The sequence below is a fragment of the Nicotiana sylvestris genome, chromosome 3 (genome assembly GCF_000393655.2).
Source record: "Nicotiana sylvestris chromosome 3, ASM39365v2, whole genome shotgun sequence".
NCBI classification, from domain to species: Eukaryota; Viridiplantae; Streptophyta; class Magnoliopsida; order Solanales; family Solanaceae; genus Nicotiana; species Nicotiana sylvestris.
Genome location: NC_091059.1, coordinates 16,206,772 through 16,226,953, shown reverse-complemented (window position 1 = coordinate 16,226,953; position 20,182 = coordinate 16,206,772). Strand labels below are relative to the sequence as shown.

Below are 20,182 nucleotides of genomic sequence, written 5' to 3'. Positions count from 1 at the left end.
TGAAGTGTAGCTACTCGTGGCCTCAAACCGCCAAACGATGTACTAGATCTCAAAATAACTGATCGGGTCGTTATAGTTTAACTAATGTATTGGTTGCTGAATGTTCATGAGTATGCTTACCTGTTTTGTCTTGATTCTATGTAATTAATGCGTCACATCTGTAATAACCTGAGTTAAAACTTTAATTGTTAACTATGACTTATTTCTCTGTTATTGTGTCACTAAACATGCTCACTTGATTCTGTACCCCTTTAGTGATTGCTTGGGATTTTAGAATAGTTATCTCAACTTGTTTTCCCTACCATGTTTGAATTGTTGTTTCATGATATTTTTTGAATGCCTGATGGTAAGCAACCTCCGCTTCCAACCAAGAGGTTGTGAGTTCGAGTCTCCCCAAGAGCAAGGTGGGAAGTTCTTGGAGGGAAGGATGTCGGGGGTCTATTTGGAAACAGCCTCTCTACCCAAGGGTAGGGGTAAGGTCTGCGTACACACTACCCTCCCCAGACCCCACTAGGTGGGATTATACTGGGTTGTTGTTGTTGTTGTTGTTATAACTTGTACCTTCTTTAGTTGATTAGTCTACTATGTCAATGCATGAATGCCTACATTTGCAATTTGACATAAGTTTACTCTCCCACCCTATTCTGAATCTTTGTAATGATAGTCTTGCATATGTAGTGGGTTCTAATTTGTGTTAAGACCTTTTCTATTGACTATAATCTTGCTTCTCTGCTAATATGTCCATCGGTATGTCTTTGTCTCACTTGATGGCTTGTTCCTTCAGTGATTACTTGGCTTATCACAATGTGTGTTCCCCATCATGTCAAAATGTTGTCTTGTTTCCTTATTAGGGTTAACATGTCTTTCTTATGGCACTAGGATGTATACTTAGCATAATTTGGACCTCTTAGGTTTCAACTTGCTTAGTATTGTGTATCTGTGCATGATAATCTTTGTCAATCCTGCAAACTTGTTCCCCCTTTTTAACTCTTTCAATATGTGGTTGTCCATGTGTTATTTTTATAAGTGTTGAACCTGCTTCTAAGTCCCTGCTAAACCTACTTTTAAGTTTTGTGACCTATTTGATTAGTTGCTTTGTGTTCTCAACCTTGCTATGTCTACTTTAAGTTATAAGTGTATTCCTTCAACTTCTGTCCCTCAACCATTGGCCACTCTCTCTCATTTTTTACATATGCTATCTTGAACCTCTCATTCTTGGCCGGCTAAAAATCAAGGCCACCAAGGCTCCTACTACTAACCTCCCTAGTGTGAGCACTACTGGGGTCCATTTGAGACCTTTGTGAACTCTGACATACTAGGATTTGGGTATTTAGTCACTCCTTGAAACCTGAACTATCCCACTCAACTCTTTCTTCCTATTATTTGTTGAATATATAAGCTGGTTGGTTTAAGTGATTCAATGTTTGGCAATATGGTTGTGTGATTTGGCTTTGAGCTCTTCTATGGATTCTAGGTAGTGTTGTTGAATATGGCTCCTTGTTGGAAATCTGGGTATGCTGCATGAGAATTGTTGAAGGCCCAGACAATGCTGGGTATTTATTTTGGGCCTGTTGTGGGCCTACTTTCATTATTTGTACAATATTTGTAATTACTTTATCATTGGTTATGTAATAATTTTTTAATGAACAATTGGGTGTTAGTAAGAATTGGTAGATTCTTAATGTTTGCATGAAAAAGGGATAGATAATATGCATATGGGACTCATTGATTTACTTGCTATATGTGTTGTTCGGTCTATATGTGCACTGTAGAAATCATATCATCAGGAGAAACACACACTCGCACTACTTGTCTGGACATGAATTCAAATGCTCCAAGTATTCATATTGCTATGTGTTACTAGAGAACCTGCTATAAGAAATAAATATCACTGAACTTTCTTTCAATTATCATTAGCATATTCACTAGAAATCATGCCTATAGGATTCTGATTACTTCATTTGCTACTGTATCGCACTAGAAAACATGCCTATAGGTTCTAAGTTCTAATCGTCAGAGATTCTATCTATAGGATACCACTATTCGCCTTAATAATGGTTAATGATGCACCTCTCAACATTGCTTATTGCTCACTTAGGCTGCTATCAAAAGCATGAGTAATTATGGGTTTCTCCTAATAGATTTCACTATCACTCAGTGCGTAAATCACCTAGACACAACATCTGTAGGTTAAATAACTGGAAATCTGCAACCTTAAATCAGCATGTAACAATCGTGTAATAATTTGGAGATAAACAACGCCTAGCCTCTGAAACTGCTTGTATGTTTTAATGCATTGTCATATAGAAATCATGTCTATAGAGTTTAAGGTTCTTAATTTTGAACTAGCTAACATGAAAACTTGTCTTGCGCGCATTTGTTGCTTAAGTGTGGAGGCAAACTTGAGCTTTTAACAGCTCATATTTAAAGTCCAATGTGTTTTTGTATGTTGCCTAGTTTTGACATTTATGAGCAGCCTAAGTAAGGTCTAGGACCACCCAAATAGAGGTCCAATACCTCCTGGGCCATAGGTATGGGACGGGTAGTACACGCATATAGCACGACTTATAATTGAATTAGCACGCTTTAATAAACAACTTTAACATAGTAATCGGGTAGTAGGAGATGATAGTCTATGTCCGCTGAATAATATGAGTAACTCCCAACCCCAAGGGAGTTTAAAAGTATTATTTATGTTGCACGGGGTGATCCTTTTGGCTAAAAATATTAGCCCCCCCCCCTCCCCCTTTTATATGTTGCTATTAGATCTAAATAGTTGCATCCCTATATTCGTACTAAGATTTGTACTAATCATGTTGTAATAAAATTCTTTGTCCTTTAAATTTTCTTTGTTTATTTGATCACTTAGCTTAACTATAATCTACATAATCTTAAGTTCGGTCGGGATCCACAGTTGTGGACCTCGAAGAGTGCCTAACACCTTCTCCTTGAGGTAATTGAAGCCTTACCCGATCTTTGGTGGTGTTGACTAGTCAAACAGAGTTATCTACATAATAGGTTCCATAACGCACCTCAAAAATCGTTAGGTGGCGACTCTTCTTTTAGCACTCTATCTCCCATTCTAAAAGGAGTTGTCACGACGTTGAAACCCGCTTTCGCGAGAAAATGGGGCACGACACACAGCTCCAGAGGTCCTCCACCTCCTCCTCCACCAAGCGATCCCAAAGGCAAAGGCAAAGGAAAATGGATGATTTGAGTGGTATCAAGAAAGACAACACTACTATGGCGAAAAAGGTCAAAACTTCAAATGGCCAAAGTACTTCGGCATAGAACGAGTTGACCTTACGTTTGGGGTAGAAACTCCTGGAACTACAAGTCGAGCTTAAGCATGTTCGAAATTTGGCAAACCTCTCCCTCACTCTCAATGTCCCCAACATTAACCAGCAAAACCCGACTACCCAGAACAAAAAAACACACAAAACCAAAACCCACCACCAAATCCTCCGCACCACACCAGTATCCCGCACCTCTCTAAAACCTTAACCCACCACCAGTACCGACCCCTCAAAAACACCACCATCATCTAACTCAATACCCACAAAACCACTACTTATCATACTCCCCAAAATGCACCAACCTACACCCGATCCCCAAAACTCGACCAATGACCACCTTTATACCCAAGTTCTAGGAATCCATCAAAGTAATCCGATATATGTGAAAACTTTACCCCGTACCCTACAGTAAACCCTATACATACATGAATCGACTAAGAAGGACCTACTCATTAAAAACATGGTAGAGGAACTCAAGAAGCTCACTGGTAGAGCTTAGAGTGTTGAGGGTGGTAAAGGCGTTAAAGGTCTAAACTATGAGGACCTGTGTATTCAGCAGGATGTGGAACTACCGGAAGGTTACAAACCTCCCAAGTTCGAAATGTTCGATGAAACTGTTGATCCAAAAGTGCATCTGAAAACATATTATGACAAGCTTGTAGAAGTAGGCAAGAATGAACAAATCCATATGAAACTGTTCATGTGAAGCCTCACAGGAGATGCCTTGTCTTTGTATAGTCAAAACCCAAATAAGTGGGTTAGTTGGGTGAGTATGGCATCAGACTTCATGGATAGAATCAGGTTCAACACAAAAAATACGCCAGATGTTTTCTACATTTAAAACCTCAAGAAAAAGCCGACAGAAACCTTCCGCGAGTATGCTACTCATTGGAGATCAGAAGCCACAAAGGTAAGGCCAGCACTTGAAAAGGAACAAATGAACAAGTTCTTTGTCAAAGCTCCATATCCGCAGTATTACGAAAGGTTGATGTTATTGAAAATCACAAGTTCTCCAATATCATCAAGTTAGGAGAAAGAATAGAAGAAGGAATTAAGAATAGGATGGTAACCAATTTTGAGGCACTGCAAGCCACAAATAAAGCTTTGCAATCAGGAGGCATTTCGAAAAAGAAAGAAGTGGGTGTTGTGATGGTAACCCAGGGCCCCAAGTCTCCCCTCACATACCAAACACCTCCACCCATATAACAACCCTCACCCCCAAGATACCAACACCCTGCTGTCACCTACCACATAATACTCAACCTGCATATTACCATTCACCTCCACCCGCCCGCCAAAACTACCCGAAGCCACGTCCAAATGTCGACCTCATACCTCCTAAATAATACATCCCAATTGTTGAGCCCATAGACCAATTGTATGAGAAATTGAAGGCCACTGGTTATGTTACTCTTATCCCTGTTGTTATTTTGGAAAACCCCTCCCAATGGATCAACCCCAACAATATTATGCTTATCATTCAGGAATGAAGGGTCATACCATTGAGGAATGTCGCATGTTGAATAACAAGATTCAGATGCTGATTAACACTAAGGTCATACAGGAAGCTATACCAAATGTTCATAACAAACATCTCCTAGATCACATAGGTGAGGGAGTGAATGTGATTGAAACTGATGAAGAATGGGATCAAGAAGGGTCCATTGGACTCATCCGAGAGGGAGACATTCCTAAAACATCTCCAATCACCCTCACGCTAGTTGTGGTACAAACCCATGCACCATTTGAAGTTAAGGTATCTACACCCTTCATTATGATGGTAGCTCCCACGCCATCTTACAAGTCTTATGCCATCCTATGGGACTATGTTTTGGAAGAAAGGAGAAACAGAAAAGCATAAATGGAGGAAACACGTGCGACGTAAGGTGTGACTAGAACTGGCAGAGTTTATACACCTGAGAACCTGGGAGGAACAAGCAAGGAAGCTGCACCTAAGCCGCTTGTTGTCGAGACCGGCACTGATGATCTTTGGTGAAAGGTACAAGTGAGAGTGTACTCTATTGTTGACCACTTAAACAAAACTCCCGCTCAGATATCGATCTTGTCACTGCTGCAAAACTCAGATGCATATAGAAATGCTTTGATAAAGGTGTTAAGTGAAGCTTATGTACCCACCAACATCACTAGTGGAGAGATGGATAACATGGTCGGACAGGTATTGGACAGCCACAAAATCACTTTTCATAAAGATGAATTACCACTAGAAGGATTGAGCCACAACAGGACGCTACATATCACGGGGAAATTTGAAGATAAGTTCATCGCCAGGGTCTTGATAGATGGAGGTTCAAGTCTCAACATATGCACACTGACTACTCTAAAGAGATTGGGTAAATGCCTGCACAAGATATGGATGGGAAGCATGAATGTGAAGGTGTTTGATGGATCTCAGAGAGCCACTATTAGAGAAATCAACCGTAGTCTACAGGTGGGTCCGACTTGGTTTGATGTTGAGTTCCACATGCTAGACATATCTGCTACCTACAATTTATTCTTGAGATGAACCTAGATACATGTTGCCGGGGTAGTGGCTTCAACTCTGCATCAGGCTGTGACGTTTGAGTGGAATCATCAGGAGGTGATCATCCATGAAGATGGAAGTAACCCTATCTACATCAATTAGACTGTGTCGGTCATCGAAACAGAAAGAAGTTAGGCGGAGAAACATACCATGGCATCGAATGAGTCAACACAATTGAAAAGGACCGATGGTAGAGCAACAAGATAGAAACCATATTGCTATGGATGGGGTATGAAACCGGCAAAGGTCTCAGCAAAAATCTCCAAGGGATCACCAAACCCGTACAATCATAGTACCATGGTATGACATTTGGACATGGATACAAATACATATGGCAAGAATACCTGGATTGGTCACCACCATGGCGTGCTCCTTATTATCCACTGGAATAACCAGTACCACCCTTGCACCAGACATTCTAGCTGACATGATGTGGGGATTTGAGAAAGATGAGGTTTTGGCCGGCATGAGGAAGCTATTTCTAGATGAAGAACACATGGACCACAGTGCAATTGTTGAGGAGGAGGAGGAGGAGGAGGAGGAGGGAGACCTTACCATTCAGACCATGGAGGAAGGAGCTGTTCTCAAGAACTAGACCATTGCACCATTCCGGGCCCGTCGAGTTCCTAGATAGCCTGGCAAATTAGCATGAATTATTTTTAAGTAGTTTTGAGCATTTGAGACATTTTTCAGTATTTTGTTTTGAAATATTACTCGAGCCATCGAGCCGCACTTTTTGACATTTTAAAATTTTTATTAATGCATTATTATTTTTATATTAATTATTATCTTGTACATTTCTTTTCAGAATAATTATTACATATCCTGATGAACCTACTACTATAACATGTAATGAGACAACTTAACATAAGGACAGTGATTCAGAGGATCTGGAAGATGATATAATACCTTAGGAAATCATCAAAGAAGTAGAAAACTTTGAAAACAAGCCAAAGTCTAATTTGGAAGAAACTAAGGCCGTTAACTTAGGGGATTCCAAAACGGTCAAGGAAACACGTATAAGCGTTCATCTATCACCGTTAGATAAGGAAGAGTACATCAGATTCATAAAAGAAATATGTGATGAGTTTATTTGGGCACCTCAATTACATCAGTCGCTTCATAGCACAATCAACTGTGATATGTGAGCCATTCTTCAGAATGCTGAGCAAAGATGCTGCAACAAGTTGGACTGAGGAGTGTCATAAGGCCTTCAAAAAAATTAAGGAGTATTTCTCTAACCGCCCGATCTGGTCCCACCAAAATCGGGAAGACCTCAACTGCTTTATTTATCCGTGTTAGATGGGGTTTTCGGTTACGTTCTGGGACAACATGATGAAACTAAAAGAAAAGAGCTGGCAATATATTATCTAAGCAAGAGGTTTACACCTTATAAATCCCAGTACTCTTTGTTGGGATGCACCTACTGTGCTTTGACATGGATAGCTCAGAAGTTGAGACATTATTTCTACGCATACACTACATATTTCATATTAAGGATGGATCTGCTAAAGTACATCTTTCAGAAACCCATGCCTACGGGTAAGTTAGCGAAGTGGAAAATATTGCTGAGTGAGTTCGACATCGTCTATGTAACTCAGAAGGCAGTCAAAGGGCAAACATTGGCAGATCACTTGGCATAAAATCCCATAGATGGAGAATATGAACCACTAAAAATGTATTTTATCGATCAGGAGGTGTCATTTGTAGGAGAAGATATCACCGGGCGTATGATGTTTGGAAGACGTTCTTAGATGGAGGAAAACTTAAAAGGAGTAGGTATCGGAGTTGTCTAAGTATATGAAACTGGTCAGCACTATCTGGTATCCGCAAAACTCAGGTTTCCATGCACCAACAATATGACAGAATATGAGGCCTGCATCCTGGGACTCAGATTGGATATTGACATGAACACTCAAGAGCTGCTGGTAATCGGAGATTCAGATCTTTTGGTGCAATAGGTTCTAGGAGAATGGGCTACGAAGAACACCAAAATATTGCCATATTTGAACTGTGTACAAGAGTTGATCAAGAGGTTCACAAAGATAGAATTCAAACATGTTTTGAGGATTCAAAATGAGTTTGCAGATGCGTTAGCAACTTTGTCTTCCATGATACAACACCCAGACAAGAATTTCATTGATCCTATTCAAATAAGAATTCATAAGCATCCAGCTTATTGTGCTCATGTTGAAGAAGAGATCGATGGAAATTTGTGGTTCCACGGCATCAAGAAGTACCTAGAAAAGGGAGAGTACCTAGAGACTGCTACCCACACTCAGAAGCGCACGCTTTGCAGATAAGCCAACCATTTCTTTCAAAGTGGATAAATACTATACAAAAGGACTCCTGACTTGGGATTACTGTGATGTGTCAATGCCAAAGAGGCATTCAGATTGCTCGAGGAAATACATGCCAGAACCTGCAGACCCCACATGAATGGTTTTGTTTTGGCCAAGAAGACATTGAGAGTAGGGTACTTCTGGATGACTATGGAAACAAATTGTATTAAGTACGTTCAAAAGTGTCATCAATGCCAGATACATGCTGACATTAAACAGGTACCACCCAATAAACTCAATGCAACAAGTTAACCATGGCCTTTGTCTGCTTAGGGCATGGATTTCATCGGACCAATCAAATACGTTGCTTCAAACAGACATCGGTTCATTCTGGTAGCCGTAGACTACTTCACAAAATGGGTTGAAGCTGCATCTTATAAAGCTGTAACTAAGAAGGTTGTAGCGAATTTTGTTCGGGACCGTATTATTTGTGAAATTGGAGTACCAGAATCAATCATTACTAACAATACCACTAATCTCAACAGCAATTTGATAAAAGCCATGTGTGAAACATTCAAGATCATGCATAGGAACTCTACAGCATATAGGCCACAAATGAACGAAGCCTTCCAAGCCGCCAACAAGAACATCAAGAAGATATCAAGGAAAATGGTGGACAATTACAAACAATGGCATGAGAAGCTACCATTTGCCTTACTCGGGTATCGTATCACAGTTCATGCATCAATTGGGGCAACTCCCTACCTGCTTGTTTATGGTACTGAATTCGTTGTTCCCGCTGAAGTGGAAATTCCTTCTTTAAGAATCATACAAGAAGTCGAGCTCAGCGATGTGAAATGGATACGAAGCCGATATGAACAACTAGATCTCATTGATGGAAAGAGAATGAATGTGGTATGTCAGGGTCAACTCTACCAAAACAGAATGGCAAGAGCATTCAACAAAAAGGTCAACTTAAGGCAATTCACACCGGAGCAATTGGTGTTGAAGAGAATCTTTCTACATTAGGATGAATCAAAGGTAAATTTTCACCCAACTGGCAAGGCCCTTACATGGTTCACTAGGTATTGACAAGAAGAGCACTTATACTCGCAGAGATGGATGGAGAGATTTGACCAAAACCTATCAATTCGGATGCAGTCAAGAGATACTATGTTTAATATTATTTGCACTTTCTATTTGATGTAACTGAACTATGCTTGAAATAATTCCTGTTTAAGAGGGAATACGTAGGCAACCCTGTGGGTTCGGTCACATCATAATAAAATCTTCATTTCACCTATAGTAAGAAACTAGGGCACGATCTCGAGTTTTCCTGATCTCATCACGTTTGGAAGTGCCAAGGAATGGGTTACCGGAAGTATGCATTTTAACTGAGGCGGAATTTTCAGGAGGATCCTTAAAATTCCAAAGCAAGGAGGTTGCAATGTCTCAAAATGAGTCACGGTCATCAGTCCATCAAAATCATTTGATCTCATGTATTATCACATATTTCAAACAGGTACATTTTTTAAAAATAATTTGTCAAATATATGCATGTTTTTCAAAAATTTGTTTCTGTAGCAGCCAGACGTTACCCAGGGTAACTCAAGCAGGGCCTCAAGGCAAAAGGCAAAGCAAGTAAATCGAGAGCACGAATCAACTTCCCCCGTAAAACTCATAATTTTCTTTAAATATAGGCACAATGAACATAACAGGAATATTCGCAAATACCTACACACAGCAAAATAACTATCTTCATTATGACAAAGTTGCCAAACGCAAACACATCAAGCTAAGAAATACTTTACTCTCTTGCAGCTATTCATTGCTTTTCTTGCATAGGTCTAAGCACCGCCCTCATCATCACACAAGGCTAAACACTGCCTTCTTTGCATTATACTAAGCATTGTCTCCATTCCTTGCATAAGGCTAAGCACGGCCTCCATTACTGCATAAGGCTAAGCAATGCCTTTCTTTGCATGAGACTAAGCACTGTCTCCATTCCTTGCGTGAGGTTAAGCATTTCCTCCATTATCGCATAAGGATAAGCATTACCTTTCTTTTGCATGAGACTAAAACATTGTTTCTATCCCTTGCATGAAGCTAAGCATTGCCTCTATTATTGCATAAGGCTAAGAACTGCCTTTTCTGTATGAGACTAAGCATCGTCTCCCCTCATTTCATAGGGCTAGGCACTTCCATCACCTTGAATAAGGCTAAACACTACCTTTCTTTGCATGATATGAAGCATTGTCTCCATTCCTTACATGAGGCTAAGCATTGCCTCCATTACTGCATAAGGCTAAACATTGCCTATCTTTGCATGAGACTATACACTGTCTTTGCTACACTGCATAAGGCTAAGCACTGCCCTCCTCATTGCATAAGGCTAAGCATTGCCTTCCTTTGCATGAGACTAAATATTATCTCCATACCTTGTATAAAGCTAAGCACTGCCCTCACCTTGAATAAGGGTAAGCACTGACTTTCTTTGCATGAGACTAAACATTGTCTCCATCCCTTGCATGAGGCTAAGCATAGCCTCCATTACTGCATGAGGCTAAGCATTGCCTCCATTATTGCATAAGGCTAAGCATTGCCTTTCTTTGCATGAGACTAAGTGTTGTCTCCATACCTTGCATGAGGCTAAGGATTGCCTCCATTACTGCGTAAGGCTAAACACTGCCTTTCTTTGCATGAGACTAAACACTGTCACCATCCCTTGCATGAGGCTAAGCATTGCCTCCATTATTGTATAAGGCTAAGCATTGCCTTTCATTTCCAGAGACTAAGCATTGTCTCCCTTCCTGCTTGAGACTAAGCATTGTCTCCACTTCTTGCATAGGGCTAAACACTGCCTATACCATTGCATAAGGTGAAGCATTGCCTTTCTTTGCATGAGACTAAATATTGTCTCCACTCCTTGCATAGGGCTAAACAGTGCCCTCACTATTGCACAATGCTAAGCACTACCTTTCCTTGCATGAGACTAAGCATTTTATCCATTCCTTGCATGAGGCTAAGCACTGCCTCCATTATTGCATGAGGCTAAGCATTACCTTCCTTTGCATGAGACTACACACTGTCTCCGCTACACTGTATAAGACTAAGCGCTATCTCATTTCTTCGCATAGGGCTAAGACTTGTCTTGTCTTGTCCTTTCATATGACTAAGCATCACCTATTTCCTCTATCAAACGATCGATATCGCCATATCTTTGCATTTTAGAGGCTAAAACATTGCCACAGTGTCTGAAGGCATCATAGTCCGAAAGAGTCATAGTCTGAAGGTACCATCCTTATATCCTGAAGACACCATTCCATGGCCTGCGAATCCCTTACCATACTCCTCATGGCCCAGGACGTCATGGTCTAAGAACATCATCATCATCGTCCGAAGACAACCCTCATGGTCCAAAGGGAATTTGCATCATGTTAAAATTTTTGCAATAACCCATATATATTCGCCTGCACTGTGTTTTAAGGTTTGCATGTAACTCGGGAGGTAATCGTTCTATAAGCAGGAGCAATCCTTGCTCCGGTTTCCATTCACAATGTTCACATCCTTTGACTACCTAAAAAATAACCGACGACCAGTAATCGACTACCTATACTCTATAACCATTCAAATATCTTCCTTGTGATACACCCGTAACGTCCAAATTCACATTCATGACCCCACCTAAGTGTCTGTTACCTACGACACTATTCTATCCAAAAAAGTCTTTTCAGAACATACGACCACTCTTATAACAACTTCATTGGTTTCGTTCACTGTTGGATCCAGAACTACACACGGCCTGATTCCCCTAACATCGGGGATATGTAGGCAACTCAAGAACTAGGGTTCGGTCCCCATTTATTCAAAATATATCATTCCTCACTCAATTCAGACAAAATTGGTGATCATTTTCTTTACCCGTTAACTCTTTCATCATTCTCGAGTAAAGAGGGGCAACTGTTGATACCCAATTTTGCCCTCATATTTTTCAAATAGTATATATACTTTCAAAATGTCATTTTGCATCATTACTTAATTTACAAGATTTATAAAAGTATTTTTATAATTTTTAGAGCTTTAAAATTACTTTTCTTGTATTTAATTTACTTGAATATTTATTAATTACCCCTTAAATTATTTTGTGATGATTTAGTTACCCAAAGCTATTATTTTCATCAACATATATGTTTCAAAATATTTTAATTTATTTTTATATAAAGCATATTTTTATTTTTAAGCTATTTACACTATTTTGCAATAATAGCCTATATAATGTGCATAATTACATCCTATTACATTATTTGCACCCAAATAGCATTATATATTTTATAATATTAAATTATTATTTTCATGCATCTTACTACACAAACCATATTTTTATTATTTTGTTAATTACTTTTTATAAATATTTTTATAATTTTTTCGTGTATTTAATTTGTAGCTTAATTTGGAGTCAATTATGGACCAATATAATGGCCCAAACGTCCAAAACCTCTAAGCCCAACCTCCATTGGCCCAAACCAGGCAACCCCTCGCCCAAACCCGGTCGGGACACGTTAAAACGACCCGCTCTGTTTTCTTCTAATCCTAGCCGTTGATTTCTCAAGATCAACGACCCATAGTCACCCCTATACTTTTAATTAACCAAACCCCCGAAATCTTAACCCATTTCCCCTAAGCCGCCGCCCCAAAACACTCTCAATCCTCCTCTTCTTTCTTCTCCGAAACCCTAATAGCCGCCTCATTAACTCTCTTTGATTCCTACCCCAAAATGGATCCAATCCATGATTCCCTTATCTTATACGCTCTGTCATCTTGTTACTTGCACGATTTTGGCATCACCTAGTACTTGCCTATTTTTGGCAAGTTCTAGGCCTTGAGTTATGAATAACCGTCCTCAATCTTCGAGACTTAGACGCTATTTCGTCTATATAAACTCACCACCGGGTTGTATGGGTCCGATTTACCAAGATCCTCGGCCAATCTTTGATTTCCGTCGAACTAGGGTTTGAAATTTCAATTTATTTTTCCTTTACTGATTTTTTTATCGATTGCATGTGATTTTCTTTCCTTATTTTGTGCTTGATTAATTGATTTTCATGTTTAATCGCTTGATTCTACCACTATATAACCCCTCCGTAGTTTTCCCTTTGGAGGGATCAGATTATTACTACTATTACTCTCACTATTCTCTTTTTTCACTCATTCACTTATTCTGATACACTCGAATATTTTCTGAAACTGTTGAATTCTTGGCCGGCTGAAAGCCAAGGCCATAATACAATTAAAATGACCTCCTTCGATGCAAGCACTGCTCGTAGCCCTTCTCGAGGGTCTTGTGTACTCTAAAGAATCAGGGATTTGGGGTTCCATTGTCTTCTTTCAATTGTTGCTACTGAATCACTACTGATATTCTAAATTCCTCACTCTTTTGCTCGTTTAACTCTTCTACTGGTTAGTGTCCTTGACTCTTACTATTTAAACTATCTCCCTTTCTGTTTGTCTATGAAATGTGTGTTTTGCGTGCCAATGTTGTTTAAACATTTGTAACTAAGCATGATTCAGTTTTCCTTGCTATTCATGGATCCTTGGTACCGCGTTGGTGTTTTTTTGCTGCAATTGTATTGTCTTAACAACTCCCTGCAGTTCCATGTTCTCTAGTAGTTGAACTTAGTAGGCTTTAGCATATTTAATATGCTTTCATTATGGGAATGGATTCCAATCTTCTTAAGTGCTATTAAACTAATGTGTGTTCCCTACCTTGTCTGTATCTCCATGTCTGTGTTTCAGACCTTGTTGAGTTATTCTTGAACAACATGATAAATTTATGAGGTTGTATTGATTAGCTAAAGCATGTTTCTATGCCATTTAAGTTCTAATGTATGTTTTATTTGCTAATCTTATGTCTTTAGAATTGCTTCTATGCAAAATTTCTATGTTAGCTTCTCTCATGCCTGGTAATTGGTATGAGTGGTTATGCTTGCCTGTCCTATTCCTCTTATGTGATATTTATTCTCATGAGTTTTGTCACTGTTGTGATCTGTTGTAGGACATGCTACTAGGTTGTTTCTATACTGCTTATTAGAAATCTTCATGTAAAATTGATATCCCTCTGTCTATAATTACTATGAATAAGGCTCAATTGTCTAAAGTCTTTCTGACTAATTCTGACTAATATCTCGTGCTAAACTTGATTTCTGGAAACTTAGCATGTGTATGTGTACTTACCCTGTTAACTCAATAGACCTGCTTCTTAAGTCCTCCTTATGTGTGATTGTGTTCAGCATGCTACACCCTTTCCTTTGTTGAATGATTGCTCAATATAGTGTTAGTTTTCTATGTCAAACTTGGTATGTTAAAGTTGTCCACCTGGTTGGAATGTTCAAGCCCTCTTGTTTGACCAATCTTGTTCCCTTAGCTTCTAAAATTGATGATATGTTTATGTAATTGTGTCCCTGTGAGGTATCACTATTAATAGACTTTTGAGTTGTCAATTGGTTGCCATGTATGGTTCCTCCATATAAGCCTGGTATGAGTTCAGGTGTGGCCCCGAGTTGAGCAATTGATGCACTCTCACATTTGAGGTGTGCTTAGATCTAGGTCTACTGTTTGTGTGAAAAGTGAGCTTGCTGAAGGCCCAAGTGTTACTGGGTTATTTCTCTTTTGAGCCTTCTCTGTTTATTAGGCCTGTAGTCTTTTAGTATTCAATATTTGCACTTGTATTCGTTACTTTGTGCCTGTAGAAATTTACAAACAAAATAGAGGGGGGAATTAGTAAAAGGGGGATAGGGTACTCGAATTCTCACATGAATGGGTAGAAAACATGACTATAGGATCTATGTGGTCTATTTGCTATTTGCTTTACATGCTTTTAGTTTCATGTGTAGAAAGCGTGCCTATAGGAGTCACGCGCACACACCTCACTTAACTTGTCAAAACATGTTAGTTCAAGTATTTGTTATACCTGTTTCCATGTCTAATTCTATGCACACTTAGACAACATGCCTATAGGATGTAATAGCACATGCCTTACTAATCTAGATATCATGTTTATAGGATTTCAAATTACCAATTGGTCAAATTGCATCTATTACTTTAGTGCACTGCCCCGCCTAGATAGCATGTCTATAGGAATAAAGTGTTATAAAATCAGCTTAATTGTCAATTGTTAGAAATCCTGCCTATTGGATGTTGTTGCACACATAAGACTATCTATGAGGTCAATGTTGTTAATACTAGGTCATCAAAGCTGTATCACTTCCTAATCCTGCAACTATTAGGAACCATGCCTATAGGACATTAATGTCTGCTAGATGTGCATGCTTATAAAATCAGCATTAGTAATCTGGTCAATTGTATCGCTTTATCGCCGCACTAACAGTTAGAAATCATGTCTATAGGACTTACAATGTTTTAACCTGCCTATGTGCTGCTTACATAATACTGGAAAGCAGAATCACATAGAAATCCTACCTATAGGACTTAACGATTAACATCATGTACTACCCAATCTAAGAAATTTGTGACTGATCGCATGCTTTTGTGCTTACGTGTGGAGGCTAATTTGAGCCTTTCATTGCTATTATGTGTAGTCCTACCTGTTTTGAATGTCGCCTAGGCTTTTATCATTTTGATTATGCTAAGTAAGTGTAGAACCACCCAAATAGAGGTCCAAAGCCTCCTGGATCATAGGTATGGGACAGGTAGTGCATGCATAGGGTATGACCTAAAATTAATTTTGAATTCTTTTGGGTAAACAACTTCAACATAGTAATCTGGTAGTAGGAGATGATAGTCTGTGCCCGCTGAATAATATGAGAAACTCCTGCCTAAAGGAAGTTGTGAAGTATTATTTATGTTGTGATCTTTTAGGTTAAAACACTTAGGACCCCCCCCCCTTTCCTTATGTATTTGATATCCACACTTAGCCATTTAGCATAAACCAAAGTAATTGTATCCTTGTAGTCATGTTAAGATTTGTACCTATTTTCATATGTTATAATAAGACACTCCAACTTCTAACTTCTCTTTATTTGATCATTTAGCCTAATTATATAATCCACATAGTTTAAAGTTCAGTCGGGACTCACAATTGTGGACCTCGAAAAATGCCTAATACCTTCTCTCCGAGATAATTTGAGCCCATACCGGATCTTTGGTGACGGACTAGTTAAAACACAGTTACTTACAAATATGTGCCCTAACGCACCTCAAAATCATTAGGTGGCGAATCTTCTCTTCTAATACTCATTCTAAAAGAGTTGTCACACATAGAAGCCCGCTTTCACGAGCAAACGGGGCACGACAGTAGTTTCGGGGTTATGTTATTTCAACCTACTCTTCCTTGGTAACTAACAATACTCCCAAAAATATTTAATATATAAAGGACTTTCAACTTATTTCAATATCTTTTACACGTCTCTTCATTTCATTGGCACTAGTGGCCCCATATGCAATACCATTCTTGGCACGTTAGTCGTGTTTCATATTTCAAGATCACCTCTATCACTTTCAAACATCATCATGGATCATCAATAACAACGTTTTTTGAATCAAGACATTAAATACTCATGTGAGAAAATACGATTCTTAGGCATATAGAGATTTCTTACATAGTTTGGCATAATAGCTTTTATTTGAACTCGACATGAAGTCACAACATTTTAATGCATAACTCATGCTTTGAACATGCTCCCAAAGAATAATATAATACAATAAAAATATTCGGAACACATTTTGAACATATATATATATATATATATATTGACACCAAACTCATTCGGAATAGCCAATTTTCTAATGAACAACTCGGGACTTACAAGAACATCATGGGATTCAATTCTAAGAGAAAATTTTAGCCAACATAACTCGCTTTGAGCTCCCTTAAATTAGTACAATGTTCCAAAAATCTTAGCAACTTCGATCTATTTAGAAACATAACAAAATTGAACCATAATTAGGAAGAAGTTCATGGTTATAACTCATTTGAGCATTTTATCAAATATTAGGTGGGTATTTTGATTTCAAGGTCCTCCCATGGTGGATTCCTTCATCCCACTACCCAAAGTCTACCTATTTGAACTCAAAAATCTTCGTACAAACCTTTATAGTGCATGCATACTAAGGAACAACTCCCACACCCAAGAATTGCTTTTCTCATTACCTATATTCAGTTAAATCCGGAAATTGAGGGCTAGGGATTAGAATCGTACCTCTAGGATGAAGACCTAGTGAGTTTTCCTTGTGAATTCTCCAAGCCTTGAGAAAGAATTTATGAACAATTAGTTTAGGGATGACTCCTCTCACTCTAGGTCACTTTCTCTCTAAAAAAATACCAGATTTTTCCTTCAAAAATGGCCCTTTAAATCTATATATCAAAATAGGGCCGGGTTATAAAACTAGAAAAATGGACCCTCCAATCTCATATCTGCGCTCGCATAATGGACCGCATAATAGATATGCGGCCCACAAAATGGGCCGCACAATTGATGCCAAAAACTAGACTTGGCTGGACCAATCTGCGATAGATCTGTGGTCCGCAGACCAATTTTGCGACTGCAAAATGGACCGTAGAATCACCTTCCCAATTTTTTCATGCCAATTCTGCGACGAAAGCGCGGTCTGCGAAATGGATATGCGACCGCATAATGGACTACATAAACGACCTTCAAAATTCAATAATTTTCTGTTCAACCCTGCGATGGTTATGCGGCCAGCAGAACTATTCTATAGTCGCGAACTTGACCGCAAAATCGCCTTCTTCTGCCAAAATTTCCATCAGCTCCCCAATATACTGTGAAACCTAAAAATTTCGTACCGCTAAAACGCATTAGCTTACCTCAGCACCATGAAACCCCGAGTTTAGGTGAAATTTTAGGGGACCTTACATCTTCCCCCGCTTAAGATCATTCCCCCTCAAATGAGGGTCAAAATCCGTCGCAGCATCCAATGTGACTCATCTATTACTTCATACACTAACAGGTCAAAATTTTGACTAACTCCTTAAATTTAAAAAATTGCTGCAGAGTTTCCCTGCAACTAGGCCTATCCACCTTTCAGAGAATTCCAGAAACCAATTCTAACAACATATACATAAACCATCAATGCAACATAACATAAAAACAATACCAACCATGACCTCACGAGCAATATCTTGTCAGAAAGGAACACCCTTAGCATAGACTGTACGAGTGTTACATAACTCATAGGGAACAATTTCATAGAAACGATTACATAGCTATTCAAGCAAATGGGGTAATTCTTCTTCATCTCTTCCTCGGCCTCCCAAGTGGCCTCTTCAACCTGCTGGTTTCACCATAGCACTTTCACGGAGGCAGTTTCTTTATTTCTAAGCTTTCATACTTGCCTATCAAGAATAGCAACTGGAATTTCTTCATAAGTTAGTTCTTCATTAACCTCAATAGTCTCAACCGGAACAATGAGTGTCGGGCCTCCAACCACTTTCTTCAACATAGACACATGAAATACCCTTCACGGGATTTCATGATAACTCTTACCAAACCACTCTCTGAATGATTATGTATGGTCCGAGATACCTCGAACTCAATTTCCTTTTCTTACCAAATCGCATCATACCCTTCACGGGGGAAACCTTCAAGAATACCCAATCATCCTCTTTGAACTCTAAATCCCTACGGCGAACATCCGAATATGACTTTTGGTGACTCTGAGCAGTTTTCGTCTGTTCCTTAATGATCTTAACCTTCTCCATAGCCTGATGCACGAGGTCTGGCCCTATCAATTCATCTTCCCCAATCTCAAACCACTCAATGGGAGATATGCATCTCCTACCATATAAAGCCTTGAAAGGTGCCATTTAATACTAGCATGATAACTCTTGTTGTAGGCAAATTCTATGTGCGACAAATGATCAACCCAGCTACCCTTGAAGTCAAGAACGCAAGCGCGCAACATATCCTCAAGCGTCTGAATAGTCTGCTCTGCCTGCCTGTTGGTCTCCGGGTGAAAGGCTATACTAAGATTTACTTGAGTACCCAAACCTTGCTGAAATTTCTTCCAAAAATTAGATATGAATTGTGCCCCCGATCAGAAATGATAGAAATTGGAGTGCCATGCAACCTGACTATTTCTTTTATATACAATTGAGCATATTGTTCAGCTATGTCGGTAGCCTTAACAAGTAAGAAGTGTGCTAATTTCGTGAGTCACTACAATTACCGAAATCAAGTCAAACTTGCGAGGAGTGCGAGGTAGTCCTACCACAAAGTCCATATTAATCATTTCCCACTTCCACATTGGAATTTCTATGTTCTGTGCCAACCCACCGGGCCTTTGTTGTTTAACATTCACTTGCTGACAATTTGGATATCTCGCCACAAAGTCTACTACATTCCTCTTCATATCATTCCACCAATAGACTTCCTTAAGATCATGATACATCTTTTTGGAACCCGGGTGCACGGAATACCTAGAAGTGTGAGCCTTGGTCATGATTCTTTCCAAGTGAAAAAGTCATAGTCTTATGTTTATGAATCCCCTCTTTCAACTGGGCCAACAATAGGTCGTTGTACTGCTTCTCTTTGACCTCCACAATAAGCAATGATTCAGCCCTATTTTGCACAATTACCCCTCCTTCACTAGAGTCCGCAAGATGAACTCTCAAGCGAGCCAACCAATGAACCTCATTGGCCAACATACTTTGATATGCCTTCAAGAGAGCCAAACTGCCCATAGATTCCCGGTTAAGAGCATCTGCCACAATGTTAGCCTTCCCCGTATGATATAGGATATCAGTGTCGTAATCTTTGAGTAACTCAAGCCATCTTCTCTTCCTTAGATTCAATTCCTTCTGGTTGAAAATATATTGAAGGCTTTTATGGTCCGTGAATATATCCACATGGACCCCGTACAAATAATGACGCCAAATCTTCAATACAAAAACCACCACCTCAAGCTCCAAGTCATGTGTTGGTTATTCTTCTCATGATACTTGAGTTTCCTAGAAGCATAAGTTATCACCTCCCATGTTGCATCAATACACACCCAAGTCTAATTCTTGAAGTATCACAACACACCAC

General features: G+C 39.3%; 1 protein-coding gene across 1 annotated transcript; it reads right to left on the bottom strand.

Moving 5' to 3' along the window:
- Positions 1-18,479: 18,479 nt before the first annotated feature.
- On the bottom strand, positions 18,480-18,960 carry LOC138887081 (uncharacterized). Its single transcript, XM_070168794.1, has 2 exons — positions 18,680-18,960; positions 18,480-18,612 (listed from the first exon to the last, which is right to left on the bottom strand). The coding sequence occupies exons 1-2, from the start codon at positions 18,958-18,960 to the stop codon at positions 18,480-18,482; spliced, it is 414 nt and encodes a 137-aa protein (XP_070024895.1).
- Between the last annotated feature and the right edge of the window lie 1,222 nt (positions 18,961-20,182).

What these genes read in the sequence shown, in the direction of transcription:
- LOC138887081 (XM_070168794.1), bottom strand. Translation starts at nt 18,960, where the DNA reads ATGGCACCTTTCAAGGCTTTATATGGTAGGAGATGCATATCTCCCATT. An exon ending in AAAAGGAAATTGAGTTCGAG is followed by an intron (nt 18,613 to 18,679) that starts GTATCTCGGACC and finishes AATCCCGTGAAG; the next exon opens with GGTATTTCATGTGTCTATGT.